The sequence below is a fragment of the Trematomus bernacchii genome, unplaced genomic scaffold (assembly GCF_902827165.1).
Source record: "Trematomus bernacchii unplaced genomic scaffold, fTreBer1.1, whole genome shotgun sequence".
Classification (NCBI taxonomy): domain Eukaryota; kingdom Metazoa; phylum Chordata; class Actinopteri; order Perciformes; family Nototheniidae; genus Trematomus; species Trematomus bernacchii.
Window position 1 is genome coordinate 2710005 of NW_022987839.1, and position 22270 is coordinate 2732274.

Sequence of the window (22270 nt, forward strand, 5' to 3'; positions counted from 1 at the left end):
TTCTCATCTGTTTGTGAAATTAGGCCAGATAGTTCAGAAGATTTAGAAAGATGAAACACCTATTGTTGGACTCAATGTCTATCTAGATATACAGTTGGTTTGTTTTAGCAGAAGTAGTTTTCTTTCCAAGTATTATTTCTGAAAAAACAAAAATGTAACACAAAAACAAATATTTGGCAGATCTGCCTTGGTTAGCTGGCAGCATCAACTGACTGTGGAAAAAGGGCTTAAGCAGATGATTCAAAATAGTTGGAGGCACAATCCCAATAATTCTGACTGAGAAAAACACAATAACTAGTTATAATAATAAAGCCACGTATCTGAGAATAGTGAGGAATTCTTAGATATAGAGTATTTTATTTAACTGTTATAGTTTATTACATTTTTCTGACACATACAAACCATAATGTTACAGGACTGTTTCATGAAAGATAGAAGAAAGAAATTCGGCACCATAATTGCATAATAAGAGACGTATTATAAAATGTACTTTAATTAAATCAGACATGTGTCCACAATTATTATCAACTTGAACTCAATGGGAGTCAGGTTTTTATTTTATTTAGTTTTTGTATATTTGGCACAAGGGAAATATACAAACCAAACAGATGATGAATACACAAATGAACGTGGATTCAACAAATATAATAATGCAACAACACAATTGGAGAAAAACTGTACATTTACCAAAATGATTGCATCCAAGTTATCCATAAAATAAATGATATCATTATCTGTAAATGACGGAACTTTATTATTTTTAAACATTTTCACACCAAGTCTTTTGTGAATGGGGGGGTCAGTCAGGGCCGCCCGGCAGACAGAACTGAGGGCTGCACCTTTAAAATTAGCGCTGGACGCTCCCTCGCTCTGCGCATGCGCACTCAAACAATTACCATGTCAAACTGAAATGAAACTGTTCCTCTGAGAAGTCCCTGATGAAGTGCTGAACGAGCAGGTAAAGACACTCACGCTCCGAGTGCTGGATAAAACTATCTTTAATGTTTGCTAACAGTGACACTAACAGTCGCCTTCTTTCTGGTAAACAAACTTTAAGAGTTAGAGGCGAAAATCACGGTTAGCTAACAGCTAGCTAAGCTAACCGTCAGTTGGGTTACCACTCACTGCCTGGGAGCCACCTGACAACCGCTCACATGACTTTAACTACTGCAACCACACACATGACACTACACAACAGGAAACATATCATTTCAACGTGTTTGTGTTTGTAGTTTAGATCTCTGGAGTGTCGCTTAAGGGCTTGTTAAACATCCAGCCACAACAACAACATGTTTGGTAAAAAGAAGAGAGCTCCGCAGCCCAGAGGCCAAGGCGCCGCTGCAGCCAAGCAGGTGACAACAACAACAACAACAACACTGATCAGGATGATTATGTAATGATTTGTCTTGATGATAGCGGGTGAAGTTTATCTTGTACTCTCTGGTTTCAGATGGGTCTGTTTGTAGACCTGGACTCTGAGGAGATGATGGGAATGGAGGGGAATCTGGAGGACCCGGATTTAGAGGCAGAACTGGCTGCTATCACTGGGAATAAAGCTGCTGCTGGAGGGAGAGCCAAGCAGAAGGGGAAAAGTGAGTGTTATTTGTCATGATGATGGATCAATATCTGTAGGGTCTGATGAGCTTTTCACTTGTATGTGAAGTTGTGTTGTCCCCATGTGTGGAGTCAGAAATATAGCCTGATCAGTAATGTTTTTTTTTTAGGCTGATATTGATATTGTATTTATCAAGTCAGATACTGATAGGATCTCATGAACTTTAGGATGATGACACCCAAAATCTTCAGCATTTCTGTACCTCCATTTCCTTTTTATGTATCAGCTGACATGTACAGTATATACCCCAATTCACAGTTAGACTGCACTTCATGTGATCAGAGCATGTTGACAGACGTCCAAATCACTGCATACGTCTAAGATTTGTTCAGAAACTGTCAGGCTACAGCTTTGGTTACACCCAAACATGGAGCTTATTTACCTTTGGACCCCTCTTTGTGCAGTGTGTCATGTTGATATGGAAAAGGCCCCTTCCTCAAATACCTTTTCCCCCATGTGAATCAAAAGACTATGATATGCTCCTTTTAAGCTTCTTTGTTGGTATAATAATAAGAAGTATTGGATGTACAATAAGAGTTTTGTTGTACTCGGCTGCTGCTAAACATTCTTTGTTTTTATGCTTTTCACTAAAATGTATGTTATGGTACTTCTGAGTTTCTGAAATCCTTCCCAAAATAACTTGACCAAGAAATGTTCTGCATCTTTATGATATATTGGAAAACATGTTTTTCTAGTTATAGATAGAAATGATTGATATTTATATATATTACTATATTGCCAAGACGTACATGTTGTTGATCTCGAATACAAAGCCAGACTAAATGGCATGATGTTTGTGTCGTAGGTGCGCTGCCCATGGAAGACATCGCAAAAATGGCTGACGAGTGTATGCGCGATCTCGATGACGATGAAGATGACAGTAACTTGGAGGACGATGAAGATTTATTGGTTGGTTGTTTTTGCATATTTATATCTCTTCCTTAGCCTTTAAGATTCTCGATAACGAAGCCTTTTATCCATCAGCCACATGGTTTGTACACAATTGAACTATTTATTGGTCTTAAATAGGTACCCTATGTTGAAAACAAGTAGCACAGAGCTGCTTTGTATTTGCAAAAGCAAAGTAAAAGGGTCAGTTTTGTAACAAATACCGAATTATCTGAATACTTTGTGTTTCTTTATTGATTTAGCAACTTCGGTCACATGAAAGGCACCTCAAATTAAATGTAATATTTTATTTTTAACTGGTATTTTAGTGGCTAAAACGTTATATTTTTACATTGTTTTGTATTTTTCTGAATATACAAAGTAACTAAAAGTTCTAAATATATATACTGAAGTAAAAAGTGCAATACTTCCCTCTAAGATGTAGTGGGGTAGAGGTATAAAGCACCATAAAAAGGAAAAATATAAATGATGTGAAATTTGACTGAATAAGATCCTTGAGTAAATGTCACTTTTCAACACTTTGCAAATACATGAAACCCAGAAGTTTGACTTGAGTGCAAAAATCTTGTATTTGGCTGTTGATCAGTTGCTTTCTTCTTCTCCTCATCAGGCAGAGCTGCAGGAAGTGGTGGGTGAGGAGGAAGCTGAGGATGCTGTAACCCTTTCCTCCAAATCTTCTGCCACTGCTGAATCTCCTCAAGCCGAAACACCAGAGTCACTGACGCAGGTTCGATTCACCGTTTGATCTCTGGCACACCTACACCCTCAGCCACCATAATACATGTCAAAATGTTAGCTACTGGTAACAAGAAATGGAAAATGTATTTGCTGTTTTACATTATTAGCTGCCTAATCATCTTTAATCCCCCTTTCCCCCCTGTATTTTCATATTATAAAAGTCTCTAAACAACAGTTGTTTACTTAATAACATGGCTGGTAGATTAGATGCACTTGAGACTTGTTCTACTCTTTCTGGTAAATCTACATTCCTTTAAACACATATCCTGACACCTGTGTTTCAGTCTACTTCAAATACTTACACAACAATTAAACAAGAGAATTACCCATAGTGTAGATCAGGGGTCGGCAACCTTTTTGATATGAAGTTGGGGGGCGGGGGTGTGAGGAGCTCGACGCTCGTGAACTGTCAACAGGAGGGCGGGGGGAGCCTCGCTGCGGGGAAGCAGTGTATGGACCTGTCAGCGCAACTTACATGATGCCGAATTTAACAAACACATTTAAATAATTGGTTTAAACGGCATAATAATAAGGACGACTGTCCGTTCTGTGATTCTCCAGAACACACAGATGGCCAGTCCGCCCCTGTGTAGCATATTATTTCGATGAGAGATGAGCAGATCGCCACTGGGCTTTCAACTAAAGACACAGCCACGCAAAAACTGCGGCATTTGTACAGCTCCTTATGGGTACTGCAATTTGTGAAGTGCTTTCCTCTGTGGTGAAACGATCAGCACTGCACCACGGAGGAAAGTCGCCTGGAGTTAAAGAGAGCGGCACTGAAAATAAAATGTACGCGTGCCAGGGGCTGCCGACCCCTGATGTAGAAGATGAACCAGCTGTTTTCAGACAATGTTGACACTTCTTCTCTGTTGTTGTGTTGAAGCAGGAAGTAAAGGTTTCCTCTGCGGCCCCCGGCAGCCTCCAACACACCCTGGAGGAGAGAGTCGCCATGTACAGGACGGCTCTACAGAACGCTATAACTGCAGAGGAGACCTCCAAAGCCAGGAGATTCGATCGTGGTCTGAAGGTGAGTCAAAATACGGCCTGATGACAAGGTATAGATATATATAGATAGAATCATGCTCATGGTGCAGGATTACAGCAACGTTTTCAGTCTGAGTTAAAGTCTGTTGTTCTCATGAATCCCTTATAGTGAATCCATAAACTATTTCAAATGATTAATTAACGATTAATAAAGCCATTAGATGCTGCTTAAAGGGTGCTTTGCTTCATTTATTGTGGTACCAATATTTTTAACTTCACAATAAGATAATATCTTTGTTAAAATACTCGAGAATGTCAGCTAAATCACACTATTCAATATACTAATAAACATGATCCTTTCATGCATATTTTTATAGTTCATCTATTCATGTCCAAACTGAAGGTTTTTCTTCATATTCAAGAGTACAAATAAAAGCAGTTCAGTGTTTCCCACAGAATTTGATTCTATTTGTGGGGGCACCGCACCGAAAGAAAAGCCAAAGGCCCCTTAACCTATTCGGGTGGTCCACGCATCCACCCCCCCCTCAAATAAGATAATACATGCGACTTCATGGCTACTGTTGACAACGTTCTTGTTGCTCTGTGTTGCGTTGTTAATGAGTGAAACACACCGGAGTTGAGGATCTGTGGGGTTTATTCTCCCAAAAATATAATTTACAATTTAGGCATTTAGCAGACGCCTTATTCCAAAGCGACTTACAATGACCAATTACAGGGACATTCTCCCTGGAGTAACTGAGGGCTAAGTGCCTTACTCAAGGGCACACCAGTAGTGGTGTTCCAGGCGGGATTTGAACTCGCAACCTTCCGATCATCAGCCCACCTCACTATCATCAGCCCACCTCACGATCATCAGCCCACCTCACGATCATCAGCCCACCTCACGATCATCAGCCCACCTCACTATCCATTAGACCACCAAAAAAAAAAAAAAAAATAATAATAATAATTTTCTTTTTTTTTATGAGATCCATTTGTGGCGGACGATATTTAATTGTGGCGGCCCGCCACAAATAAATCAATGTATGGGAAACACTGCAGTTTATTTGTACTCAATAAAGGCCTTTTCTGTATACTGAGCTGCACTACACATGCCCAACAGCTACAGATTTGTAGGATGATATAGTTTAGCTCAAAGACATCGTGCTGTTTGTCATCTTTGAAATCACTTGATTTAAGAAGTTTACTAATTTCTTTGTTGGCATTTTGTGCCTGGAATTACTGTAGTGCAGTGAAACATTCTTTATAATGCATTAAAGTCCAGATGGTACTGATGGTGATGTTGTTCTCTACAGACGCTGCAGTCGATGATTGCTGCCGTTAAAAAAGGGAAACCTGTGAACGAGGCAGAGATTCCTCCTCCGGTCACCAGTGGAGCGCCGAGTGCCGCCCCTCCTCCTCCTGCTGCCCGTCGCCCCCCTCCCCCCGTCCCCTCGCCTCCTGAACCCTGTCCCTCAGATCAGGAGGGGGGGTCGGAGGTCACAACGCCCCCGCCTGCTGTACCGGAGATCATCACCCCAAGTGAAGAGGAGCAGTCGTCCTCCTCCCTGCCTCTGAGCAGCGTCCCCTCTCCAGAGGAGCCTGCAGACAGAGCTCAGACCAGTCCCTCTGATGGTCAGTGTGATTATACAAAGATATACCCGTTATTATATAAAAGCGTAAAAGACCGTAGCTTACAATTAAAACAATGCTAAGGGTTACACTAGCCCTTTTTCCATCAATGCACCAGTTTGATCAAAGCACAACTCAGAAAATTGCAAGGACAAATTCACAAACAGATTGTCCAGCTTTTTCGGCAACTCAACCTGCACAAATAAGACCAAATGGCATAAGGAAGTATCCCTGTGCTCCTGTGCTTTTAGCAAATTAGGTTAAATGCTCCAAAGTGGCCCCTCCTATGCAAATGAACCTCCTTGCAAAAACAGTCCAATTCCCTAAGACCAGCGCAACAGAGTCAAAGTGAAACTATTAGTGTCTTCAGAAAGCAGTTAGTAACTAAAGTGCATTTTTAAGGGATTGTGACATTCAGATTTTAAAAGGATCATTGCAGAAGTGACCGGATGCAATGACGGTGTTGAAAAATAAAGAAATACATGACATTTTGAAAACTCATCACCTTAAAGGTTTGCAAAAAAAACATAGGTTATATATTTGTTTGTGCTAAATTTGAGACAATTTAAAGGTTAAGTTATTCAAATATTGGTAAATTAGCCTAAGTAACTTTATTTTAAAACTAAGAAGTTTCATTTAATTTCCGCCTCTGAATTTCATCACTCTTGGCACACATCACATTGTAAGCTTCTCTATCCTCGATGAATGTGTGTCTTTCATTGTCGTAATTGTTCTGCATTTCTTTCCCGGTGAATTCACAGCGAACGAGGCGACCAAGACGCTGCTTCTGGAGAGGCAGAAAGAATACAAGATGGCAGCTCTGAGAGCCAAGAAGCAGGGAGATGTGGAGCAAGCAAGACTTCACCTCAAGACCGGCAAGGTGAGCGAATGGACATGACAACGGACAGCCTGTTCACAGATTTCTATCTGCATTGTTTTGAATACATTTGACTCCTAAAAACAGGTTTCTCTGTTGTGTGTGGCAGCATTTCTTCCTCAGTCAATACAATTGTTTGTGGAAATGTGCTCAATAGGTAACTAATGTGATAATGTGTAACCGGACCACTTCCTTGTAGAATCTGGAGGATTTATTTTATTTCTCGATTAACAGCTTTTATATTAAGAGCCAAATAAGATTAGGGTCAATGGTTTTTACAAACGTATGCAGGCAATCAATGTGATAACATCCTTGACAACATACAGCAAGGTTAATCCCTATTGTCTTTTCCTTATGAATAAATACACATATATTTGCTGAACTGCAATTTTTATGGAGTCAAATAGTTTCCTTGATTTTGTTGCGTTTCATGTTCCTGTGTATCACTACAAGCTAGATGAATATAATAAAGACTTGTTCCTGCTGCAACTAGAATTCAAACAAGTTTTATGAGAACAGGTTTCTGCTGTAGTGCAAATAGACACGCTGTTTTACCTGGTTAATGCCAAAGAAAGTTGTTTTTTAATTAGGATCTTATAATTTTCTTTATGTCAACATCTTGTCTGAGTTCATATACCTCACATTAGTCATGAAATTAAACCAATTTACATGTTTGTATGTCTCTTAAAGCTACATTTAAAAAAGCGTAACACAATTATATAAAATTTAAATTATAGCTAAACATTGCTAGTATACAGTTACACTATGTGTGCAGTCTCTTGTCTGAGCCCGTCGCTGCATATTCTGACTAAAGAATTCTCTGGAGAATGTGAAACATGCCAACAATTTGGGAGTAGACAGAACCGTCTTTATGTTTGACACAGTTTTGGTTTGTTGTGTTGTTTCTGTGCAGAGGTTCGATGTGATGATCGAGGCGTTGGAGAAAGGACAAGCGGTCGACCTCAGTGAGCTCCCTCCGTCCCCAGATCAGGGTGAGGAACATAAGAGTGCAACACACAACCAAACAAACCTAACTTATACATTAATAAACTGAGGCTTCAAGAGGAATAAAAAGAGGGAATATACGAAGCGGAAGACAACAGGGATAAATAAGCACAAACAAAAGTTACAAAGGTTTTAAAATAGGTGTAATGATTTGGTTTCTTTGATACTTTGAGACATAGTTACATTCAAAAGAAACACATACAAAAGTGAAAATACATATTTAAAAGATCATTGAGAAAGAAGAAAAATAAACCGTAATTGTGCCGGTGAAATATGATGGCTATATTATAATAATTTATTATATTGTATAACAAGAGCAACATAAGCACATACTATGGCTGCAAACTGTTTAACCCTTCGATGCACTTAGAGTGCCTGGACCCTACACTCTTCCATAAGTGGGTCAAAAAGGACCCGTATTAGAATAATATGTGTTTTTATGCCATTTTTGTCATTTTGGTTAAGAAAAATCACTTGTATAATATTTAGTATTATATTTTGGTTCACACTAGAAATAAAAACGTTTTGAACATATCGATGCAAAGATCTCTGCTATTCTGAGACCCTCACAGTATTCCAGTCCCTTTTCAAAACTCATCTCTTCTCCTCTTGTCTACTCATCATAGCCCACCCCCCATCAATCCATGCCGGTTGATCAAGTTTGATCGTCCTATACCCCCCCACCCTAACCTTCCCTTATATTGTAAAGCGATTTTGAGTCCTTGAAAAGCCCTATAAAAATATAATTTATTATTATTATTATTATACTGACAGGTATCAGATCTTGCTGTGTAAAATAATCTTCCTGAGATGTGTCACTTGTGATGTCGTCTGTGTGTTCTACAGTGAATGTATTCCTGACAGCAACAGGTGATAAGAATCAAAGGTTCCCATAGGATGCCATAGGAAATGCATGCGGGTCATTTTTGACTTGGGGTAGAAATACAAAAACTACAATTTCTTTAAATGTAAATACAAAATTAGAATGGCATGATATCCAAAACATGTTTTTTGAGGAATAGCTGGAATATGAAATGATAAAAAAATGTAATTACAAAGATACTTCAAGAAAACCACCTCACCGGGTCAAAAAAAGACCCACTTATGCATCTAAGGGTAAACACAGACCGTGGTATATCATTTTAAAGAAAAAAGGCACGAGAATACCTAGTTCTTGAAATCCAAAAGAAGTGACAAGGATCTTCCAGGAAGGAAATATAGATCAGTAAATACAATACTTGCTAGACTTGTCTTTATTAAGAACAATATTGTAAACAGAAGCCTGCAGTGTGTGCTTCTGAGTGTTGATATTCATCTTCAGTGTTTGTGTTTCAGTGTCTGCTCCCGTCAAGAAATCTTCATCCGGGCAAAACATAGAAGTCGCCCAACCAGTTACATCCGCTCCAGGTGGGAATACCTTCAACTGTTAGTCACAATATAAATGTGATGTAACCAGTAATGCAGCTCCGTTTACAAACATCCCTTGTTTCTCTTAACAGCATTTTATATGAACCAGTAAATGTCAGCTTGATGTAGGTCAATGTAGTCAATAATTGATATCACGATTATTAAAAAACGATTATCCATTTACTTTGAAAACATCCATTTATTGAAAAAAAAAGTGTTGAACAGTATGTTTTTAACAGTTGATTACCCTGAACTTTAAGTATAATTCAACTGAAAAAACTATTTAAAAAATCATTTAAAAGAAATAAAAGATAATTGTTTTATTTCGATTACGTTGTTTTCATAATCGTTGCAAGCCAAAATCGTAATTGCGATTAAAATACGATTGAATTGAGCAGCCCTAGCTTGATGTTTAACAAAATAGGAGAAAACGCACTTCTTTGTGAAGCATCAGCCTGCTGCTGCACTTTGTGTTCACTGCTACTTGGCAAATGGAAAAAACGTATTTAATTTAGTCTTAATTTACATTATTTAATTTCATATTCTGTTCTTGTACATATCATATTCTATTGACATGTATATAGACTTTTTGCACTACTTTTTATTTTGTATTTTATTATATATGTTGGATTGTTGAAGGAGCTCAGGTCAGAAGATTTTCCTTGCCATCTCTACACTGTAGCTTTCTGCATATGACAATAAAACCTTTGAATCTTGGTTGAATGCTAATATGCTAAGCTAAGATGGTGGCATGTTAACATTGCGGTTGTTGGAGTCAGTTAGCATTCATCTTTAAACCTTAAACCATGGCTTTAGCTCAGAGTTCAATTCTTAAAACAAACAGAAACACATCTTGAGAAAGTATTTCACTGTTTAGTTTGAGTTTATTTATTTATAGTGTCGTGGATCAACTGTCACAAAAAACAGTAAATAAAGCAGCTTTAACCAACATAGCTAATTTCCAGCTGTTGTCCCCGGCCAGATGATAATGGACACGCTTAAAATCACAATACATCAACAGCATTAGTTATAAAAAAAGGATGAAAGACAAGTAGATACAGGCGTAAGGATAAAAGAGAACAATAAAATGCAAACGACACACGTTACTACATACATGTCACATATAGCACATCACAATCACATAACAAACTGTTGTTGCTCCTCAGCCGCTGCCCCCCCCATCGGCTCCCAAAGACGTGCTGGAGGCTTTAGAGCAGAGACGAGCCAAGTACTCAGAAGCGTCCAATCAGGCGAAAGCAGCCGGAGACGACCGCAAGGCCCGAATGCACGACCGCATCGCCAAGGTACGAGGAGACACTGCTGATCTCTGTAGCTACCTTTACACCCTTCTGCCTCTTTCATGCTAAACGTTTACTATCAAGCATCATGACGACATACAAGATAATTGTGGGTATGATTTAAGAAAAGACATTTAATACCAGAAAATGGACGTCAAAGCAATAATGGCCCTTCTCTACTTGTAGCAATGTGTGGTAACAAAGCTTTTCTCTCTCTCTCCCTGCAGCAATACCAGAGTGCCATCAGATCTCACAAAGCAGGAAAAGCGGTCAACTTTGAGGAGCTGCCGGTTCCTCCTGGTGAGATTTTGTTTTTGTGTCATTTCCAAGTCATATTTAGCTCCGTCAAATTGATTTCATTTCCAGTTCTGTTGTTACTGTGAACTGAATCACTCTCAAAGCTGCCAGCTATAGGACAGGTGTTTGAACTTGACCAAAACACTACATCTAATGTTTAAGACACTGTAATAAGTATTATCTCTCATCCCTCAGGTTTTCCTCCCATCCCGGGTCAGAAGGCAGCGGGAGCAGATCAGGGATTAATTGCTGCTCTGGATGCAGCTGATAAAATAGCCTCCACTGATGCGACTGAAATAGCTGATGAAGATGAAGAAGGGGAGAAGGAAGAGGAGGTGGGTTATCTGTAGCTCGTTATAATCTTTGTCTAAGAGTTTGTGGACACATTGTTGATGGAGTGTTTTGTTTGTTGCAGACTAAGCGCGCAGAACACCCGAAGAAGCTGATGTTGGACGTCCCCGCCGCAGCGCAGGAACGCAGGAAGAGTCCGACTTCACCAGAAGGAACAGCCGCCGGGGAGGGTCTCTCAGCGACAGGTCAGTGCCCGAAGGGAAACACAGATCCGCCTCTTGTGAAGCATTTAATATCTGTGAGGATTAAAAACATGAGAGATATTCTAGGTATCCAACGTTGGGTTGGCTCTAAGGTCATAGTTAACTATCTTACTGGGTTCTTACGGTCATTGAAAACCTAGAAAAGTCATGGACATTCAAAATGCAAATTCCAGGCCCTGGAAAAGTTATGGAAAACTATATTTTTCCCAAAGTCATGGAAATGTAACCAAAGTTGCATCAAATATAATTTATATTTGATCTAATCGCCAAAATAGTAATACTATAACGATAATAAATACTGCTATTATGAAACACACATTTGGTTGTTTATAGCATAAAGAACATCTGATTTAATGTGAGGTAGGGAAATAATCATTTGAGTATAAGTATGTGTATATAAATATGTAATTTACAACAGCTGTAAGATGCTTGAAAAGCTTGAAAATGCACCTTGAAAATGCTTGAAAAGTGCTTGAATTTGACTTTGGAAAAGGTGTAAGAACCCTGTGTATAGTCATGAAACATAAAATGGCATTTAACTGGTGAGAGATTTTTACAATCACGCCCTCTAGTCTACAGTGGCATTAGTCTGTAGGAGCTAGTACGCCTACTATTTGACTTGTTTTAGATAGGCACAACATGTTTCATATGCAGACCTTATTTTCCAGCTTACCATGTTAAAATAAAAATGTTTCAGTGGTACCGCTGAGAAAGAGTAATTTTTTTGGTCATGGAAAATGAGGTAACGGTCATGGAAAGTCATTGGTGAAAAAGTGTATGAACCCTGATCTTATTCTAGCTTGAGTTTGGACATTTGTATAAGGCATAAACTAATAATATTCCAACAAAGCAAGAGAAAGAAAATGCATAAAAACTGTTTCATTCGAGCTGCAACAATTAGTCGATTAGATGAGTTGATGGAAAGAGAATGGACCTGCAACTTCTATGATTAAATTGTAGTTTCTTAAGTAGAATACCAAATCTGATCTGTTTCCAGCTTCATAAAGGTCATTGTCTGTCAGTGCATTGAATATCTTAAAGGCACAATAAGTAGGACTTTACTTAACAAAGTGATATTTCTTTGGATAGCTCGACACTGTACATTTCACATTTATATTTAATTTAACACATTTAATGTGAATAAGATCCTGCTTTAAAATGGTCTCTAAAGCTCTTCAATAGTGTTTTATCAGAATGTATAGATGTTTTATCTTCACAGTCTACTGTAATTTTTAATGCTGTTTTAATTCTATTTTGAGATTAATTTCTAGTATCGTTTATTTCTACTTTTTAATTTCTACTTATGTGCAATGCCTTGTTTTGTATTTATGCTGCTGCGATGCAAACACTTCACAATTTGGGATCAATAAAGTACCTCTTATCTTATCTTATCTTATCTTATCTTATCTAGACTCATACCCTCTAAATCAGTAGTGTCCAAACTACGGCCCGGGGGCCAAATGCAGCCCACGGACCATTTTGAATCGGCCCTCAGCAAATTCAAAAAGTATAATGGAATACGGCCCACAGATGAAACTTGTGCTTGTCTTGTATTGTACTTCTTAAATATAAATGTAAACATATATTGCACAGTAGTACTCATGTGTTAATAAGACCGCTTTTCAAAAGATTCAGTCAATTCAAGTTGGAAACATTTTCTAACAAATCTTAGTTAATAAGAAAAAAGCCCAATGACTTAATTACATAACAAGCTTGAAGTAGACCCTTCCTATTCCCTCTTATTATCATCAATCTGAAGCTTCTGTTTTAAGGGATGAGCTGCCAACACTCACACGCATCATTGACCTACATTTGATTGATTTTGCTAACTTATAACTGAACTTATGAGGCAATATATCTCACCTCTAGTGAGCGGCACAGCCCTTCGTATATTTGTCTGTATGTGAACCTCGGTGAGAAAAGTTTGGACACCCCTGCTCTAAATCTTCACCTATGAACCACTAGAATCTGTGTCTGCAGACAAGTCCCGTATTATTATGCTGGACTCCTGCCAACACCATCCTGCCCTTATTTGCATTGAGAACACCATAACTGTTCCCATGTAGCACCTCTGCACACATCCACCTGTCGTTGCTTATCGTCAGTGTTTTCCGTGTGTCTTTGTCGTCCAGCGGAGTTCCTGGAGGGCAGGAAGAAGCAGTACATGAGGGCGGCTCTGCAGGCCAAGCAGAAGAGCGACATGGATCAGGCCAAGACGTTCCTGCGCACGGCCAAGAGCCTGGAGCCGCTGATCGAGGCGGCTCGCAGCGGGCGGACGGTGGACATCAGCACGGTGAGACGTTTACTCTGCTTCTGAAACATCTGATGACTCACCTGAACACAGCTCAGGGTTAGAAACAGGTCTCATCCAGTCAGAGGAACTTGAGGAGGATGAAAGTATCAAATGGGTGTCAGATAATATTATTATTGTTCTATAATAACGTGCAATTACGTATCTGCCACTACGTTTCTTTGCACTACTCAATACTGCTCGTCACTGTACAGTATTTTACATTAATTATATAACCGTCTATGTTTCCTGTAGTTATTTAATTGCTCTTTTTACTGAACTGTTAGTGTACAGTTGTATTATTATGCTGCTGTATTTTTGTAACTCTGGCACAACAATTTCCTCGGGATAAATAAAGTCCTATCTTATCTTAAATAATTGTATTATTCTTCGGTAGTTTTGGACACAAACATTTAAAAATTAAGGAAATTAGATCACAATTAGCTCTGTTTGAATAATATAAATGATCTCACATCTTCATTTGTTGAGCTGGTTTGATTTCAGAAACCACCTGTAAGCTAATTCCAGCGTCTTGCTTTTGGGAAATTGTCTAAATTCAGATTTTCTTTCAGAATATTGTTTTGGTCTTTCTCTCTTTTTACACCGAGCTCCCACTCGCTGCAACTGACACAACATAATGCTTTATTCAAACGGATGCACGATGTTTTCAACAATATGCAAATGAACATGTGACTTCTACGGCTAGTGGGAGCTACTCTCATTGGAGGAGAACTGGAAACACTGCACTGTGTTTTCCACGTCAATGTAACGTTCATGTCTTTTGTTTGTATCTCACTCTGAAAACATGTTTTTAACTATCCAGAAGTGCATTTTGAAACATATCACCATCACCTTTATCCCTCATATGGAATACTTATGCACCATTATAACTAAATAAGACTAAAGTGGAGATGTGGGGTATTAGAAGTGCTGCTTTTCCATATATCTGAGGTGTCCTCTCTGTCCTCTCTGTCCTCTCTGTGCTGTAGGTGCCGTCGCCCCCCGGTGATGAAGACGAGGACTTCATCCTGGTTCATCACAGCGACGTGCAGATCTCAGAGAAAGCAGAGCAGCTCTACACACAGCTGGCCAAGATCCTCAAAGAGCAGTACGAGGTAAAACTGCAGACTGTGTGTCCATTCTTCAATTATTTGTTAATATTAGCATTTGTAACCAGAGCTCTTGTTGAAGTTGAATAAATTGTCATATTATATATATTTGAATTCCCAGCTGTCCCTTTTTTGTTTTTTGTTTTAGAAATGTATGACTCACTCCAAGCAGTTCACACACCTGGGGAACGTCCCCGAAACAACAAAGTGAGTTTCCCGTGTCAACAGTTTACATACAAACTCCTAAAGCTGTTATAATTCTGGACTAAGTTTGGATTAAATGTTTTAATTATGTGTCTGTGTCGTCGTCCTCCTCCTCCTCCTCCTCCTCCTCCTCCTCCTCCTCCTCCTCCTCCTCCTCCTCCTCCTCCTCCTCGTGCTCCAGGTTTGAGAAAATGGCGGACAGCTGTAAGAAGAGCCTGGAGGTGTTGAAGCTGGCTCAGTCCAAAGGTCTGCCTCCTCCCAAACATCACTTTGAGGAGAGGTCCTTCCACACGGTCAGGTGAGGACCCCTCCTTTATTTAAGATGAAACTGCAAAGGTTCAGAGTGAACGGAGCAATCCTCCGCTGACAAAAAACATGAAATTGACGGTTGTCTTTTTAATATGTTTGATATATTGAATATTTCTGTCATTTAGTCAGACAGTCTTTTTGTACTTATTGTAGATTTTAAAGCAATAAATCCCTTATTTGTTGTCTTTCAGGATCTTCCCAGAGCTGAGCAGCACTGACATGGTGGTTGTGATCGTCAAAGGGATGAATCTTCCTGCTCCTAGTGGTAAAAACCAAAGTCTTCACCTTTCAGTCATTACATTACATTACATTACATTACATTACATGACATGACATGACATTACATTACATTACATGACATTACATTACAAGTCACTTGTTAGACGCTTTTATCCAAAGTGACTTACATACTCAATAGAGTGCCACAGTGACGCGTCCTAAAACCCGGAAGTAAGTTAGCATTTTACCACTTCCGGCTCCCTCGACAAAAAAGCAACGGGATTTCTCCATAGGATTTTGGAAAATATCTGGAAATAAGGTCTGTGGTTGAGACACATTTAAGAGACAGATCACGTTTTGTTCTACGGCATTAAATCCATCAGCAGTGACCCCACTGGTGATTTCTGAAGAGTTGACGTGTCTGAACGATGGTTGTTACCAAGTGGCTGAATAGGACTACAGAAGTTGTCGAGGCCGTTGTACGTCATTACGCCGAACACGTAAAACACTCCCGCTAAGTTTGTTTGCCCTGTTCTGCTTGAAAGCAAGTGCCTGCCTCCTGCAAACTGTTCAAACAAACGCTTCAACTCGTACCATTTAGAATCTGTATGTTTGAATATGGATCTTAAGTTGGCGTGACGTTGAAGCAGCGACCCTGCTGTAGTTCGTTTATAGCATAACGTTAGCATTTTGCTTCTGGGGACTAGATTTATGATTTGAAAATTATAAAAGTAGTGTAGACATGTGGATATTATCCGGCTGAACAAAACGTGATCTGTCTCTTAAATGTGTCTCAACCACAGACCTTATTTCCAGCTATTTTCCTAAATCCTATGGAGAAATTGCATTGCGTTTTGACGAAGGAACCGGAAGGAGTTTACTTCCGTACTGTCTATACTGTGGGCAATCCCCACAGGAGCAATTTGGGGTGAAGTGTCTTGCCCAGGGACACAACGACATGCTGACTGCAGTGGGACTCGAACTTGCTATCCCCTGATTCAAAGTTCAGCGCACTATACTACTGAGCCACAGCCTCCCCGGCTTAGGGTTAGGGTCCTTACATAGAGGGCAGCATGTCCACATGTTGTCTGTGAACCCTGGACAAAAAGTTATGAAAACAAAGAAGTGATATTTTACATCTTGAATTCCATTTTCAAGCCTTACCCTTTTCTTTTCTGGCTCTGCTGTCGGTAAAATAAAAATAAAGGCAAAAATCAGACTTCAAATCGCCCAATAGGTGAACAGTTATTTCTACAATGATTGTCTTGTGTTGGATTTGTTCTTGTTCTTACAGTAGTTACCATTAAAATAAATTGCTCCTACCTTTAGCTTTATGTCATTTTAAGTTCTTTCCTGTCTCCCCTGCAGGGATCCAGCCCAACGACCTGGACGCCTTCATTAAGTTTGACTTCCCGTACCCCAGCGCGGTGAGACACTCTGACGTCTCGCGTTAATGTTCGCCGTCACCACAGGCTGCTGAGATCTAGACATGAGACTTTTCTCCTCTAAGTGTTTTGTTTCTGTTTTGTTCACCAGGAGCAGCCGCAGAAACACAGAACAGCCGTCATCAAGAACACTAACTCTCCAGGTGAGACTCAGGGTCTGTGTGTAGTTCCTCTCAGAAATGCGTGTATCTCTACTGAAGACAAATCTCTTCTGTAAAGTGTAACTATGGTACCGACAGGGCCGTGTGTAGAAACAAAATACCTTATTTTAAAGTCTTCCTGAGGGGCTACATTCATGTTTTAGGACTGTATGAGTGATCTCCTTATTTCCAAATTATAAAAAAGGATTGGTTTTTTTCCGTTTACTTCATTTATTTAATAACTTCTTTACTTTAGTTAAAGGTGGGGTATGTAATTCACTTCAGAAACACTGTGGAAGCCGTAGTACTGTAAAAAGCACGACCAATCATCTGAGCCGGCCCGGCTAAAGTAACTGGATGGCCTACCTGCCTGTCAGCCTTCCATCTGTGCACAGATTTATCTCGTGCCCTCATTGGTCATGTGCGCGTTCGTGTGTGTTGGAGGAGGGGCTCTGTAAGGAAGTGGCAGATTTTCTCCGGTTGTGTATTTTCAAATTCTAGCGCACTCGAGCTGGTTTCTCCATTCTTACCTACACTATATTTCTATTTTGTTTGATTATATTTATACAGTTCCAATCTCAAAATACAACCTTTAGCTTCAATAATGTTTTGTAAGATATACATTTTTGTATCCGTCTAAATACGTTATTTTTAATGAATATCATTTTATAATTATTTCCATTAAATGAAAATGAGCTTTGACACATTATGCTATATTTATTATGTGTTATAGTTCGTGGAGGTTTCACAAACTGTATGTGAAAATAAAACAATCAGAATACCTTTATGAGTCCCACAGACATTTACATTACAATACATCGTTAGTTGATGTTGAGTCACCTTAAAGATTTGGTTTGCTGTCCTGGCTCCAAAATGCTGGAATGAGCTCCCCATTGAAATCAGGACAGCAGAAAGCTTACACATCTTCCGGTGCAGACTGAAAAACTCATCTCTTTCGACTCCACTTCGAGCAATAAAATGACTAACAAAGCACTTATATTCCAATAAAGGACTGGCTTATCTAAAGCCTGTTGAGTAGCACTTGAAATGTGCTCTATGAAACCAGTACTTATATGATTCTGTTTTCTTCAAGTTTGTATCTTCTTGGTCGAATGCACTTATTGTAAGTCGCTTTGGATAAAAGCGTCAGCTAAATGAAATGTAATGTTTACATAGAGAAGTTTATTTTGAAATAATTACAAATTCAGATCATGTGAATAACAGGTTTATGTATCTATAATATGTGTTATGTAAAAGCTTCATCTCTTGGTCTGTTTGAAACCAGAATACAAGCAGAGCTTCACGCTGTCGATAAACAGGAACCACCGCGGCTTCAGGAGGCTGGTGACGACTAAAGGCCTCAAACTGGAGCTGCTGCACAAAGGGTGAGTCAGAGAGGCCCCCCCCCCCCGCCCCCCCCCCTGCAGGGAGGCAGTGACCTGATGCTCTCTGTCGTTTCAGAGGCTTCTTACGGAGCGACAAGCTGGTCGGGACGGCGCTCCTAAAGCTGGAGAAACTGGAGAGTCAGAGTGAAATCAGGGAGATCGTAGAGGTGAGAAAAAACACCATGAAACAAAAGAGATGTCCGAGTTACCCAAGATGTTCTCTCTCTGAGTTCAACCTTGGTGTCTCTGTTTCCAGGTGATGGACGGTCGTAAGCCGACAGGAGGGCGAGTCGAGGTGAAGGTCCGGCTGCGGGAGCCCCTGAGCGGACAGGACATGCAGTCGAGCACCGAGCGATGGCTGGTGATCGACTCGTCACAGGTAGCGTTTAATATACGGTCCTGCAGCATTGGAATCTCAACAGACAAAAGCTAAGATTGAATTAAAAAACATCTCACTTTTTATCTCCCAGGTTCTCGTTTAGATGCTGCTGCAAGTTAAGGACGACTCACAAGATAAAGGTAGAAGAAAATTGTCTTTTTCTTAGAGTTAGTTGACATGATGATACCACCATAGCATAATGAGAGTAGTGTTGATCTTTGTATCGAACATATCTTTTAGAGAACCTGACAAAAAGTGAACAATTCTTATACATTCTTCAGGCTGTGTTTAAATGCATTTATTCACCCGACCCTCTGTTTGCAGATGAAAGGCACTCAATCAGAAACACTCGGAGGAGGATGGAGTTCAGGAAGTGATGAGGACGGTCTGCTGATCAGAGTCGACTCGGAGCTACACGGGTCTCTGAATTTATAAAACTTTTGCACCTTTGCGAGACAGGAGAGCTGCCTCTGCGCTTCAGAGGAGGCGACGGTTTACGCTAGGTCAGTGTGACGCTCGCTGATGGACAAAAAGCACTTGTTGTTCTCCTGCTTTGTGTCATTGCTGCTGATTCTCACAGATTAAACTCAGATATAAGCTTGTGATGCATCAGGGGAGAAATGAGGGGAATCCTTTTGAGGCTGAGATCCAGATTCGCCTGCTGAAGTGTGAACTGATCCTGCTGACATGACTTAAGTTAATATAATATATCGAAGAATGTGTATATATTCCTCTGTTATTACAGCTCTGGTTAAGAGAACTGCAACTATGCACTAACACCAAAGTAATCACTGTTGCTGTCAAATCCTGCATATTTGAAATGTGCTCTTTAGCTGCCAAACCTGTTACAAAAACACCGGACTGGATTTTCTGTAGTGGGTTTTATGAGGTACGTGCACTCAGTAGATGGCGACTGGTATGCTCCAAGTTATGAGAAACTGACAGGAGGATGAGTAACGATGCTTAGCAAAGTACTGCAGTGGACAGGGGAGGAGCTAAACACGTTATAGTCACGTAGGAAAGACAATTTAAGGTTAAATGCTATTTTTAGATTTATTTTGCCGCCAGACTCCATTGGCTTCAGCTTCCTGTCGTAAAGTGGCAAAGATATTCTCAGACAGACAGACACACACACACAGAGACAGACAGACACACACACACAGACAGACAGACACACACACACAGAGTGAGACAGAGACAGACACACACACAGACACACACACACACACACACAGACAGACACAGACAGACAGACAGACAGACACACACACACACACACACAGAGTGAGACAGACACAGACAGACACACACACAGACACACACACACACACACACACAGACAGACACACAGACACACACACAGAGTGAGACAGAGACAGACACAGACAGACACACACACAGACACAGACAGACAGACAGACAGACACACACACACACAGAGTGAGACAGAGACAGACACAGACAGACACACAGACACACTCAGACAGACAGACACACAGACACACTCAGACAGACAGACACACACACGGACACACACAGAAAGACAGACACACAGACACACACAGAGTGAGACAGAGACAGACACAGACAGACACACACACAGACAGACACACACAGACACACTCACACAGACAGACAGACACACACAGACGGAGTGAGACAGACACACACAGACAGACAGACACACACACACAGAGTGAGACAGAGACAGACACAGACAGACACACACAGACAGACACAGACAGACAGACACACACACACACACAGAGTGAGACAGAGACAGACACAGACAGACACACACAGACAGACACACACAGACAGACAGACACACAGACACACACACACACAGAGTGAGACAGAGACAGACACACAGACAGACAGACACACACAGACGGAGTGAGACAGACACACACAGACAGACAGACACACACACACAGAGTGAGACAGAGACAGACACAGACAGACACACACAGACAGACACAGACAGACAGACACACACACACACACAGAGTGAGACAGAGACAGACACAGACAGACACACACAGACAGACAGACACACAGACACACACACACACAGAGTGAGACAGAGACAGACACAGACAGACACACACACACACAGACAGACAGACACACAGACAGCCAGACAGACACAGACAGACAGACAGACACAGACGGAGTGAGACAGACACACACACACACGGACACAGACAGAAAGACACACACACACACAGCAATGCTTCTTTACCAACCGCCATCTACTGTAGGTAGTACACTTGCTATTAGTAAGTAATTAGTAAGCCATACAAAACCCATTAAATAAATCCCAACTATCCGGCACTGTCTCCCAACTCAATGTATCTTGTTTTCAGCGCGAGAACACTGGCAGATGCAGCGTCTCTCATATATGTGTTAAAGGAGCAAGCCAAGGTACAATTTATTTAACTAATATAAAGAGCACACTCCCTCTTCGGCACCTTCTTTGTTCTCTCACTGTGGAACCACTAAACTGCACACTGACCTTTCTGTGGCTTTGCGTGCGTTAGATTTATATTTGTCTTGTTTACACTCAACAGTACAAACTGAGCTGATCTTTAATCATCTACAAAGATAGACATCCATTATAACTCATGATAGTTCATCTTTTAGTAAACATAGTTGGATGATCTTATTCTCTACATACTTTAGTTGAATGAATAGTTTGACATTTTGGGAAATAGGGTTATTTGCTTCTGGCAGTGAGATGATCAGACCGTACAGACGTGAGTGGTGTCTCATCAAAATGTCCAACTATTCATTTACAAGGTGAAGCACAACTTTTACCAACTATGCATCTCCGTGGTTTTAAAGGGCCAGTTCACTCAAATTAGAGGAAGGATTCCCATCTTCTTACTTACTTACCCATAAACCCATGAAGATCGAGTAAAAAATAATAATATGTAATTTGTAACACAACAAAAAACCAATAAAATAATTTTCAAGGACAATAATGAATTTACAATCTCAACTTTAAGCCAGGTCAGAGGGACAAAAAAATCCCTACAAAATGTAAAAACAACCACGGGACAGACCCTATATTTACTGTCAAGGTGGATTTAAAAAATCTAACATTTAGTAACTAGTAAGTGGTTTCATTGGAGCATCTTTCTCCTGGTTAGATTTATAAAGAATGACCAGAAGACATAGTGCAGTTAGAGGAAGGAGAAATATATGTTTTTGGTAATGAGTGAACTGACCCTTTAAATGTTCACCTGCAGCGTTATAATCAATGCTCCACAAGAAGCCATACCGTGGGCGTTTCTCAATGTCGAGTAAACCTGTTGCAGAGCCACTATTTCAAGTATACTACGTCATGGAGTGGCGCCGAAGCACTGTTTAAATGCCCAGCATTCGGCGCCACTCCATGACGTAGTATACTTGAAATAGTGTCTCTGCAGCAGCCCGACTCTCTGAGCCACTTCTACAGATTTACCT

General features: G+C 40.3%; 1 protein-coding gene across 1 annotated transcript; it reads left to right on the top strand.

Annotated features, from left to right (window-relative positions):
- The first annotated feature begins 877 nt into the window (after positions 1-877).
- On the top strand, positions 878-19401 carry cc2d1b (coiled-coil and C2 domain containing 1B). Its single transcript, XM_034153113.1, is given in 27 exon segments — positions 878-958; positions 1233-1352; positions 1451-1592; positions 2421-2524; positions 3135-3251; positions 4149-4292; positions 5566-5884; positions 6643-6761; positions 7672-7750; positions 9099-9170; positions 10337-10349; positions 10351-10474; positions 10696-10768; positions 10961-11100; positions 11181-11301; positions 13452-13612; positions 14599-14724; positions 14867-14925; positions 15104-15220; positions 15423-15496; positions 16819-16877; positions 16987-17038; positions 18321-18420; positions 18497-18587; positions 18677-18799; positions 18891-18939; positions 19124-19401. Coding segments are annotated over 25 exon segments (2604 nt in total). The 5' UTR covers positions 878-958; positions 1233-1289; the 3' UTR covers positions 18903-18939; positions 19124-19401.
- Positions 19402-22270: the final 2869 nt, after the last annotated feature.